The following is a 13,335-nucleotide window of genomic DNA, read 5'->3' on the forward strand; positions in this document are numbered from 1 at the left end:
TGTGCTTAGCTACTGCGTCAGCAAATGTTGGGAACATATTTGACATTGATGTTACATGCTTGTTAGTTCGATATGGTCTGGGTGCAGACTGCCGAGCTTGAGTGATGTCCAACTGTTTAAGAACTGTTGTATGGGCAGATTGTTATTTTGGAAACTGCATAATTATTTGAAAAACGGCTAGGTTAAATTTTGCTACTCAAAATGGACTCTCAGTATTGATAAAAAGTTGGTTTATGAAAAATGTTGTAATCAAGGAATTTAGAAAAAATTATGGAACCACTTAATTCATCCACGTTGGGTAAACCTTTCTTATGAGTAAAAGTGCCATGTTGAAAATTATTGTAAATTAAGCAAAAATCTTAATTAATGACTCAATCAATTAGTGAAGTATGTCATTTTTTTCATAAAAATTGTGCCAGTAAAAGTATAGTGTCAGAGTTCAGAATCTAACAAACATAAAGGCAAAATCTGCAATGGAAATCTAGCTATTTCTGAAATTGGAATATAATTATCTCATAAAGTATTTAGTAATTATTTTCACAAATTTGAAGTACATTATGTAGAAGTTGAACTACCAGTCTTTATAAATGGTGGTGTCACTGTACCCAGAAATATACATTAACTCAATATGTTATTCTTACTGTGTCATGTGCTAGGATTTTCAGTTACATATATCTTCCAATTAACTAATTCCACAGTAAAACTAAGTTTGGCATTAGAATCAGTACATCAAAAACATTACTTTGAATAATGAATCTAAGTGGAAAATAGTTTAGTTCACAATTTGAAATATTAAATACCTCCCACGTGTTCACTACTTACAAAACCTACAAAATTTAATAAATGAGCAAAGATAAAGTAAAGTAGTTATTAACAGGAGTTGAAGTCATAAGACATGGAATAGTTCCATCTTGCTATGTCACAGGGCACTCACCTGGCACCACCCACCTACTGACAATATTCCTCTCATCTTGTTTTATCATTGTTGGTCCACCTGATGTGCATACCATCTCACTTTTACTGTTACAAATCTCCTACCCAGAAGGCATTTTTTTACTCCACAATTGTTTTCACACTTAATCAAGTTGCTGGAGGGCCATGTGTGGGCAGGTTTTCTCTCACTACAGATGTTCCCTGTGGCACCCCTCATGTGCTCTCACCTTCGTTCACATGTGACCTCTGTACTACTTTCACTTCTCATTAAATTGTTTCTCAGTGCTGTCATCAGTATTGCTTCCAATGCCTTCATACTTTCATAATCCGATCAAATTTCTGATGGATGTCACTAACTCCAGGTGAACTACACCTTGACGGAGGGACTGATGACCCCTCTGTTTAGTCCCTTAGCTCTCTCTCTCTCTCTCTCTCTCTCTCTCTCTCTCTCTCTCTCTCTCTCTCTCTCTGTGCGTGTGCGTGTGCGCGCGCGCGAGAGAGAGAGAGAGAGAGAGAGAGAGAGAGAGAGAGAGAGAGAGAGAGAGAGAGAGAGAGGGGGGGGGGGGGGATTTCCGTTTTACCAAATGCGTTTGGCATTCATTCTTCTAAAACACTAAAAATCAGGAAAAGCTCTTGTTATATGCTCATGTGATATTATTTGCTTATATTAGGAAGTAGAATAATTTCCAGAGTTAGATCACTTAATTGTAAGACTACCATATCTACCAAAGTTTAGTCACATACTATTTCTGGGAAATAACTATGCAGTCTTGTAACATCATGTCAGCTGTTGAACTTACTTTAAACAGCATTGTTGTCATAATACAGCTGTTTACTAGTTATACTTGAATGAATTGTAAAGGAAAATGTATTAGGAAACACTTGCTTGAAGAACCTTTCCTACAGAAATTTTGACAGTGTGATACCAATTTACTGGTTACTACTTGTCATGAAGCAAAAGAGCACCTTGTCTCGTTGATGCTGAAAATACACTCCGCTTACAAGGAATGTTGGTTGAATGTATTTCTCCATGTGATTTCCTTGGAATGTTGGTTGAATGTATTTCTCCATGTGATTTCCTTGTTGTTAATGTTACATCCACATTATTTTGATGTACTATATTTTTAGTTGCATTCTGTGTTACCTTTTTTGCATTTTTTTGCTTCAGTGGGTCCCAATGAAAGTAACTGAGCTAGTTGGTGTAGTGGCAAGACATTGGACTCACATTTTTGAGGACAGCAGTCAGAGTCCCCATCCAAATATTCAGATTTAAGTTTCCTGTGATTTCCCTAAATCACTTAAGGCAAATGCCGAGATAGTTTGTTTAAAAGGGCATGGCAGATTTCCTTCACCATCCTTCCCCAGTCCCAACTTGTCCTCCGTTTCTAGTGATGTCATAGATGACGGGATGTTAACCTGTAAGTAATTGACCAACTTTGGTCTGTTGCGGATCCGGCACCAACGACTGCTGGATGCTTATGCTGCACATGTTTGTAGCTTGTCCGGGCATCCAAATTACCATCTCCTGATCCCCAACTCGGTCGTCCATCTTCCAGACCGGCGGCCCTGGTCAGGGTGTACGATTGCGGTTCGCATCCGGTCTCTTCTATCTGGGATTGAGTTTTTTCCTCTCCCACCTCTTTTCTGGGTCCATTTATGTATACCCCCATGGTGTGTGCCCCACCCATGCCTTCAGCTGGATTTGGCCCAAGGCCCGAAGGACTCAGTCCCTCCTGAGGCCCTCCCCCAATGCTTTCTTTCCATCCTTGCCGCATTTCACGGCTATGACATAGTCTATACTGACAGTTCGATGGTTGCTGGTCGAGTTGGTTATGCTTTTACTCTTGGGGATCAATCTGAACAATGCTCATTGCTAGACGGCTACAGTGTTTTCACCACAGAGCTGGTAGCCATCTTTCGCACCCTACAGTATATCTGTTCCTGCTCAGGTGAGTGTGAGTCAGTTGTCTGTAGTGACTCACTAGCTTTTACGAGCTATCAACCAGTGTTTTCCTCACTCTCGTCTGGTAATGGCTATCCAGGAGTCCATCCATACTCTTGCCCATTGCAGCCACTCCGTGGTTTTTGTGTGGGTTCCGGGTCATGTCGGCATCCCGGGTAATGAATGTGTTTGACAGGCTGGCCAAAAGGGCTATCAGTGAACCGGCCCTGGATATTGGCCCTTCGGTATGTGATCTCCAGTCCATACTGCGGCAGAAAGTCCTTAGAACCTGGAGTGATGAATGACGCACCTTGCCTTCACCTATCGAACATTGGGTCATCAAGGAGACTACAGGTGTGTGGCGCTCCTCCATGCGAGCCTCTCGCAAGGATTCTGTTGTTCTCTGCCAGCTACGCATTGACCACACCTGGCTGACACATGCTCATTTATTGCACTGCGAGAACCCACCTCTATGTCGCTGCGGGTCAACGTTGACAGTGGTCCACATCTTGTTGGACTGTTCACTTTTAACTGCTCTCAGACAAACGTTTGCACTGCCTGATATGCTCCCTGCACTTTTAACAGATGACGCTGCAGTGGCAGGCGTAGTTTTGAGTTTTATTCAAGCAAGGGGCTTTTATCGCTCAATCTGAGTGTTTGTCCCTTTTGTTTGTTGTGTCTGGCCTTTGGCCTACAGTTTTAGATTGGGATTTTTAGTGTGTCTCTTGGTGGTTGGCTTTTCCTTTTTTGTTTCCATGGTCGGCCAAGCACTGTAAAACTCTGTGTTCCTTTAACTCCATGTTTTCTGGTCTTTGTCTGTGTCTTTCTTGTTCTATGTCATTCCTTGTTACCTCCGTTGCTTGTTTTTTATTCCATGGGGGTTTTTATGATTGTGGAAAAAAGGACCGATGGCCTTTGTAGTCTGCTCCCTTCAACCCCCACAAACCAACCTGACCAACTTTGGACCCAGAGATGTGGCATGGAAAGCATTTTTGATCACAGAATGGTGTCTTTTAAAAAAATTGTTTTCTCTCTTGCTGACATTTCAGTTGTAACTTAAGGTTTCAAGCAAGTTGGAATTTCTCTAGTAAAGTACTGAGGTCATTCCATGTAGGCTTTCACGGCCGGCGTCTTCATCAATAAACACTTCCGGGCTAAGTTGCCGTGGTCGATCTGTAAAACTTCTTCTCCCTAACGTTTCGTTCTCAACTACGGAGAACATCTTCGGAGGTGAGTCGTTGACTCACCTCCGAAGATGTTCTCCGTAGTTGAGAACGAAATGTTAGGGAGAAGAAGTTTTACAGATTGACCACGGCAACTTAGCCCGGAAGTGTTTATTGATAAAGTACTGAGGTGTTCAAACCAACTTTTAGGCTCAGGATTGCTTTACTCTCATTTTTAAGTAAACATTATAATCATGCACAAGAGTATTCTAGCTACAGTGAGGGGGGGGGGGGGGAGGGGGGGAGTAGTGACAGACATTCAGTTTATTTCTAGAATAATAAAATGTTGGCATACTCATCTTTTTTGAAATAGTTTGTCTTCCCCCCCCCCCCCCCTTCATGCCTAATAAATAAGCCAACTGTTCACTGCAGCCCCTTTTCAGTGGATACACAACGCCAGTTATCTTCTAATGACAACTAAATGAGTATAGTCTCACTAACTGGTGCATGTGCCGATGTTTGGTTGTTCCTACCTACACCATGTGATCAAAAGTATCCAAACATCCCCAAAAACATAAGTTTTTCATATTTGGTGCATTGTGCTGCAGCCTACTACCAGGTACTCCATATTAGTGACCTCAGTATTCATTAGACATTGTGAGAGAGCAGAATGGGGCACTCCGCAGAACTTGCAGACTTCGAACGTGGTCAGGTGATTGGATATCACTTGTCATACGTCTGTACGTGAGATTTTCACGCTGTTAAACATCCCTAGGTCTACTGTTTCCGATATGATAGTGAAGTGGAAACATGAAGGGACATGTACAGCACAAAAGCATACGGGCCGACCTAGTCTGTTGACTGACAGAGACCACCGACAGTTGAAGAGGGTCGTAACGTGTATAATAGGCAGACATTTATCCAGACCATCACACAGGAATTCCAAACTGCATCAGGATGCACTGCAAGTACTATGACAGTTAGGCGGCAGATGAGAAAACTTGGATTTCATGATCGAGCAGCTGCTCATAAGCCACACATCACACAGGTAAATGCCAAATTGACGCATCGCTGGTGTAAGGAGCATAAACATTAGACGATTGAACAGTGGAATAATGTTGTGTGGAGTCATGAATCACAGTACACAATGTGGCGATCTGATGGCAGGGTGTGGGTATGGCGAATGCCCTGTGAACGTCATCTGCCAGCATGTGTAGTGCCAACAGTAAAATTCGGAGGATGTGGTGTTACAATGTGGTAGTGTTTCTCATGGAGGCAGCTTGCACACCTTGTTGTTTTGCATGTCACTATCACAGCACAGGCCTACATTGATGTTTTAAGCACCATTTTGCTTCCCACTATTGAAGAGCAATTAGGGGATGGCGATTACATCTTTCAACATGATCACCTATTCATAATGTACGGCCTGTGGCAGGGTGGTTACATGATAATAACATCACTGTAATGGACTGGCCTGCACAGTGTTCTGACCTAAATCCTATAGAACACATTTGGGATGTTTTGGAACGCCGACTTCACGCCAGCACTCGCTGACCGACACTGATACCTCTCCTCAGTGCAGCACTCCGTGAAGAATGGGCTGCCATTCCCCAAGAAACCTTCCAGCACCTGATTGAACGAATGCCTGTGAGAGCGGAGGCTAAAGGTGGGCCAACACCATATTGAATTCCAGCATTACCAATGGAGGGCGCCACGAACTTGTAAATCATTTTCAGCCAGGTGTCCGGATACTTTTGATCACATAGTGTACTTCTCTTACTAGCTCCATTTGCTTAATAGGATAAGATATAATTGACTGACGTGCATCTACCTAACAATGTGTAGTCCCTACTTTTATTCTAATGACAGCTTTACTCATGGTCTGCATGACACACCCAATGTTGGAAGTTCTCCTGATCCATATACGTGATAAGAGTAACATTGGTCGTCCTACTGGGTCACTTGATCATCCATTATTATGGAGTGTCCTGAAACCACTCTGAATCAGTTTGAACATTGAGGGCTCGTGCATTATCTGGGGACTGCTGTGGGCAAACAGATCGATGCACCTAATCAAATAGTACATTCTTGGATTACCCATAAGTCTGAGACAATGGCAGACATATTCAGTGCCCCAGTTGTGTCTGATGTAAGCATACCATCCACTTTCCCTGGGGGAATACCTACATCACATACCCTGCCATCAGCAGATAGTGACTTGTCCCATGGTTCATTATATCAATTGACTTTTTATGTTCTAATTTTATGTGCTGTGTGAAATGTAGTATGCAAAGATACAGATGTAGTCTGCTGGTCTCCATACCCAGTTGTGAGGTTGTGGCTGTGGATGGTATGGCTTCTCACTGATTATTTTTGTTCAACATTAAATTGACAAGCCCATTTATCAGCTGTTACATTGTGCAATAGTTGACAGTGATGCTCATCCACCCATTGTTGTCCATTGTAGCTGATTGTGCTAGTAGCAGTTTTCTCTCTATCAAGATACTCATGATACATCATTGACATAGTGCCACATGAAATCCCAGTGCCTGTGTGACTTCTGAGAAGTAGTATCTTTTGCATTGTCTAACTGCTACCAAATGCACCTGTATTGTACATCTTGTCCATTGACAGTTTGCAGAAAGCCAGTGTACAGTCACGTGACGCACACTACTATTCCATTTTCTATGGTGAAAAGAGCACTCATTGTCTCTCCTGTACAGATTCTATTTCATAATTCAGTTTTTCAGTAATGTTCATTTTTGTTGACAGTACCACTTATTCAAAGATTCTGCATTGTTATATGTATTGACTTATTAAACATATTGTTGCCTTAAAGTTCAATCAGTGGTGACGTTTCTCATCTCCATACGCAAACTGGTGTAATTACAAATTGAGTGAATTATGTAACTTTAGTTATTGAAATTGGTCAGAGTTTTAAAACATATGCACAAAAATATCTGTTGCAGGCAGATCCTCGACAGGAGAGTAACAACATGTCACTGCGGAGTTATACAGCAAACTTCAGTAGCTGGGCTTACTCACTGATAAAGTATATGTGGAACAGAATCAGCAGATTTTTTCCATTTACTGCAGGTGGTAATTCACAGCCTGAAACAAATACCAGTGACAGATTGTAAGTTTAGTGTATTTTTATGTGTATTATTTAAAATGATACAAAATATGCGAAAGACAATTAGGTAGTATAAAATGGTGCATGGTTGAGTGTAATATAAGAAATTAAAAATCAATATGTATTATTAAAGTAATATATAGAACTTTGGTCTGTTTTGTTACAGCCGTATTTTAATTCAAAGTAGGGAAAAATGTTTTTATACTGAAAACACAAACATTGAAGGTAATTATACATAAAAAGAAAGGGGAGAAACTGGATACTCCTACTGCAGATTTTATCTGCCTGAAATATTATTTCTCATATTTGTCTCTCATGGGATAGATTGTTTTTCTGTCAGAATGGCAATAAAGCCAATGGTGTTCTACCATATTTACTCGAATCTAAGCCGCACCTGAAATTTGAAACTCGAAATTCAAAGGGAGAGAGAATTTTTAGGCCGCACGTCCAAATCGAAACAAGGTTGGTCCATTGTAATATGAGACACAAATTAGGTCGAATGAATGACGATACAGCTACAGTAGTTTGGTTCGAGACGTAAGCTTAGCAGTTAAGCTTTACCAGGTAGCCATTGCTACCTGTCAGGCACTCCGTCCGTATTTATACGGGTACCCTTACTTTTTCACGTGCTTCGTCTGGTTTGAATTGATTGCTTATTTTTCTTCGATCTGATAAGTGCCGTTCTCTTTGTTATACGTGTTTACGTCACTCTAAGCTGAAAATACATTACTGTACTGTGTCATGCATTGTTTGTTGCATTCTGATAATGAGTGTTTACGGCTTGTCACCGCTCGCAGCATGGCTTGATTTTGTGCACGCTCCCACGCTTACAAAAAAAAAAAGAAGAAGAAGAAGAGAGGAATCGTGTCATTAGCGAAACAATGACAAGAGACTGCTATTTGTTGTTACTTACACTGCTGCTTTCTTTGATAATGATAAACAAGAACCAAATAATAGGCTGCGTATGATAGAAGATGTTCTGAACGAGAGTTTAGCGAAACTTTTTCTCCGTTTGAAAATCTTTGCAGACTCTTCTTTAGTACATTACATTCTGCACAGGAATTTAGAGTCATCATAGATTTAAAAATCTAGTCAAATGCCGTGCTTCATATCTGACTGTATCACTATTTGGCATAAGGATAATACGAATATAAACATGACGCGATATGTATATTCTTCTGCGTTTGCTGTTGTCTCACTCTAGTTTCGTAGTTTATTAGGCGGACAGTATTTAAGTGAGTTACCAGCAAACACGAAAGAATACATGGCAAAACGTTTATATTCGTATTATTCTTATGGTGAAGAGAATACTGCATGTGATTCACAATTCATAAAAGTTCCTATTAGCAACCATCTCTTCTCACAGGTAGGAAAAAATTCAGAACGTAGAGTTGGCCATATTGACAAACATTCCAAACAGTCTTGCCAGTCGGATTTTGGTAGTACATTGAAATGCTGCTACATTCGAAGATGAACAATACGGAATTTCTATTTACTTCGTTGGATAATGTATGAAAATGCAGTGGTCGAAACTCGGTGCGGAGAAAAAAGCTTGCCTTCCACTTTTTTTAATTTATTTACTGGTGCAGATGTTTGGCGCCAGTATTTATCTTTGTGCCTGCAAAGCTTGCCTGTGTAGCGCTGCATATATTCGACGGCAGAAGTTAGTTGTGGCGGCACCTACCAACATTGTTCAGAACTTCTGCTTACTTTGCACTCGATTACAAAAACCGGAAAAAAGTGCGGCTTAGATTCGAGTAAATACGGTATTTCTGATTGTTTGGTTGTTGCTTTTTCTCTCTGCTTTTTTTCAGTTCTTAGAATTGTCATATGTTATTATCTATCAATATGTACATAAATAGGTTCTACTTCCCTCCAAACAATCTGAATCAAATAACACACATTCAGGAAATGATGATACCCTTTGATTAGTTTCTCCATGTTTGGAGAGCTCCACAGCTCAGTCCAGAATTAATGAATAACATCTCCAGCTGCTAAAAAGTTCTTTACTTTAGTCTTAGACAGGAATGTGCTTTTATATTTCCTTGTGGAATCTAAAACTGACATTGTAAATTATAATTGGTGGCAACTTTAATTTACCCCCGATATGTTGTCGAAAATACGTGTTTAATCCGGAGGCACGCATAAAACATCATCCGAAATTGTGCTAAATGCATTCTCTGAAAATTATTTTGAGCAGTTAGTACATGAGCCTACACAAATAGTAAACAGGAGTGAAAACATGCTTGACCTCATAGCAACAAATAATCCTGAGCTAACAACGAGCATCAAAATGGATACAAGGAATTAGTGAACACAGGGTGGTTGTAGCGAAAATGAATATTGTAACTTCCAAATCCAAAAATAAATGAAAAATTTACCTACTATCTCCACTTCTTCCAAATTAACAATTTAAGTGTAGACCAGATGTGGCTTGAAATTGGCAGCAATTGAGAGATTTATGCTACATAAGTTAAACAATGGAGCTGATCTTCCTTGGTACACAAAATAGGTCAGAACACCGGTGCAGAAACAACGAAAAAGCATGCCAAATTTTAATGGACGCAAAATCTCCAGGACTGGCAATCTTTTACAGAAGCTCAAAATTTAGCATGGACTTCAAAGCAAGATGCTTATAATAGTTCCCACAATGAAACTTTGTCTTGAAACCTGGCAGAAAATCCAAAGAGATTCAGGTCGTACGTGAAGTATGCTAGAGGCAAGGCACAATAAATGCTTTCTCTGCGCATTACCAATGGAGATACTATTGAAGACAGTGCTGCTGAAGCAGAGTTACTGAACACAGCCTTCTGAAATTCCTTCACCAAACAAGATGAAGTAAATATTTTAGAATTTGAATCAAGAACAGCTGCCAACATGAGCAACGTAGAAGTAGATATCCGCATAGTAGTGAAACAACTTAAATTACTTAACCAAAGCAAATCTTCCAGTCCAGATTGTGTACCATTTAGATTCCTTTCAGAGTATGCTGATACAATAGCTCCGTACTTGATAATCGTATACAACAATTCGCTCGACTTGATCCATACGAAAAGACTGGAAAGTTGCATAGGTCACACCAATAGTCAATGAGGGTAGTAAGAGTAATCCACTAAGTTACAAGCCCATATCATTAATGTCAATATGCAGCAGGATTTTGGAACATATATTGTGTTCAAACATTATGAATTACCTTGAAGAAAATGGTCTATTGACACACGGTCAACACGGATTTGGAAAACATAATTCTTGTGAAACACAACTAGCTCTTTATTCGCATGAAGTGTTGAGAGCTATTGACAAGGGATTTCAAATTGATTCCGTATTTCTGGATTTCTAGAAGGCTTTTGACACTGTACCATATAAGCAGTTTGTAGTGAAATTGCGTGCTAATGGAATATACTCTGTTATGTGACTGGATTCATGATTTCCAGCCAGAGAGGTCACAGTTCATGATAACTGATGGAAAGTCATCAAGAAAAACAGAAGTGATTTCTGTCATTCCCCAGTGTAGTTTTATAGGCCCTTTGATCTTCTGTATCTGTATAACTGATTTTGGAGACAATCTGAGTAGCTGTCTTAGGTTGTTTGCAGATGATGCTCTCGTTTATCGACTAGTAAAGTTATCAGAAGATCAAAACCAATTGCAAAACAGTTTAGAAATGCTATCTGTATGGTGTGAAAATTAAGAGTTGACCCTAAATAATGAAAAGTGTGAGGTCATCCTACACGATAAATCAGTCAAATCTAAAGGCCGTAAATTCATGTACATACCTAGGAATTACAATTACAAACAACTTAAATTGGAAGGAATGTATAGAAAATGTTGTGGTGAAGGCTAACCAAAGACTGTGTTTTATTGGCTGGACACTTAGAAAATGTAACAGATCTACTAAGGAGACTGCCTACACTATGCTTTCCCATCCCCTTTTAGAAAACTGTTGTGTGGTGTGATATCCTTAGCAGATAGGACTGATGGAGGACATCAATAAGGTTCAAAGAAAGGTAGTACATTTTGTATTATTGCGAAACAGGGTGAGGGTGTCACTGAAATGATATGTTGTTTGGGGTGGACATAATTAAAACAAAGGCAATTTTCGTTGTGGCAGAATGTTCTTGCCAACTTTCCGTCACCAACTATCTCCTCTGAATGCAAAAATTTGTTGACATCAACCTACATAGAGAGAAATGATCACCATAATAAAATAAGGGAAATCAGAGTTCGCTCAGAAAGATGTAGGAGTTCGTTTTTTCTGCGCGCCATGCAAAATTCGAATAATAGAGAATTGTGAAGGTGGTTCAATGAACCCTCTGCCAGGCACTTAAATGTGATTTGCAGAGTATTGATGTTGATGTAAATGTATACAATGAGACCAGATACAGAAGCTATGTTTACAGATGTTTAGCCGCACAGAGTGGCTGCGTGGTTTGAGGCACTACGTCACAGATTGCACGGCCCTCCTGCCGGAGATTCGAGTCCTCCCTCAGGCATGGTGTGTGTGTGTGTGTGTGTGTGTGTGTGTGTGTGTGTGTGTGTTGTTGTTGTTGTTGTTAGCATAACGTAGTTCAAGTAGTGTGTAAGTCTAGGAACCGATGACCTCAGCAGTTTGGTCCCTCAGGAATTCACACACATGGATGTTTAGAAAAGAATAAAAACAATACTGCAACTATTTAACAGACATCAGCTGCTATTTACAGATGTTATAAATAAAAACAAGACATATAAATTCTTAAAAAACATCACTGAACATATAGTGTAGAAAAATGTGTAATGTGGTACTAATTAAAATTAAGACCAGATATATTGATATCTGTATTGGAATAATTACATGGTCTGCAGCATGGAACAGAACTATTAGAAAAAGGGGTTAAACAAAATGTTGTGTCAGAGTTAAATGCAACCAATGCAGAAACATTAATAGCACACACAAAAGTAGCACTAGATTGCACTAAAACTTCCATTGCAGAACATAACCACACTTCTTAAGGTTTTGAGAATAATGGGTGATCTAATGGAATCTGGAAAATGCTCAAAACATAAAAATGCAAATGAGTTCATCAAAAAATTGCATATTCGTAAACGACCTCTATTCACTGTCCCCTCCTGCTCTTACCCTTCTTCCCCAGTAATTGGACGACCACATCTGCCTTCCCGCTCTTACACATTGCATCCACAGACTTAATTAACTGCTAATTTGAAGATGTCATCACTGCAGCATGTACTAAGGTGCCATTGCCACCATCGCTGCTGCCACCAGAGCCACTATTGCCACACTTGTCACCAATAGCAGAACTGCACCAGCTGCAGCGTCATCAGTGCCTACTGCTGCTCCATTGCTATCGTCATTACATCTGGATCCAGAAGCAGAGGCACTAGCCACACCTACTACAGCTTCACCGGCACCAACAGCATATGCCACGGCTGTGGCCACATCATCCACATCTGCATCAGCTTCAAGCCCAACAGCTCCATGTAAGAAAATAAGAAAATTTAAAAAATCCTGTCCCATAATATCCTCCAACACTCCTTTTTTTCAATGATGCTTGCAACCCACCTAGTAAAGATACCCACCTTCTCTGTGATACCCAGCTGCTGCCCAACCTGCCCCACTCACCAGAGCCTATAACTCTATCTCACCCACACATCTCCTCTGGCATATTCCTTCATCCTATCATTTCCTGATGTCAGATTCCTCAGTCCTAAAACATTTTCCCTCGAAATAAAAGAGTACCTTCCAAACCGCAACATTTCACAATTCACAGCCCGCAAAGACTCCATAATCATCAAATGCTCTTACCCCGATTTTCAAACCCACCTACTCAACGAGTCCCTTCCATCACCTCTTGTCCACATGTCTCTCTGCTCCCACTCGGCCCACCACGACCCAAACAACAACTACTCCCACACTGCCCACCAACTCTTACGCTGTGACCAAGGGGGTGGACCCTGAGATCACAGTGAGGAAAGATGAGCAGGAGCTGAATGCCAATCCTTACTCCCAAATCCAAAAAGCCCTTTGGATCATCAACATTCTGGTCCTACATTCTTCATTCATGTCTTTCCTGAAGACCTCTCAACCATAGATCAGCTCGTTCAGAATGGAGCCTTCATATATCGCTGCAAACACAAAATTGAGCCTTCCAGATACCAAGCCCTAACCTAC

The 13,335-nt window shown here is 40.4% G+C and overlaps 1 protein-coding gene across 2 annotated transcripts in view; it reads left to right on the top strand.

Moving 5' to 3' along the window:
• The window catches only part of LOC126248972 (UBX domain-containing protein 4-like), a 145,198-nt gene that overhangs the window by 120,590 nt on the left and 11,273 nt on the right, over positions 1 to 13,335 (top strand). For both annotated transcript variants that reach the window (XM_049950525.1, XM_049950526.1), the window contains exon 9: positions 7,008 to 7,174. In XM_049950525.1, the coding sequence (XP_049806482.1) occupies positions 7,008 to 7,174 (167 nt within the window). The remainder of the gene's footprint in view (positions 1 to 7,007; positions 7,175 to 13,335) is intronic.

The sequence above is a fragment of the Schistocerca nitens genome, chromosome 3, assembly GCF_023898315.1.
Source record: "Schistocerca nitens isolate TAMUIC-IGC-003100 chromosome 3, iqSchNite1.1, whole genome shotgun sequence".
Lineage (NCBI taxonomy): Eukaryota > Metazoa > Arthropoda > Insecta > Orthoptera > Acrididae > Schistocerca > Schistocerca nitens.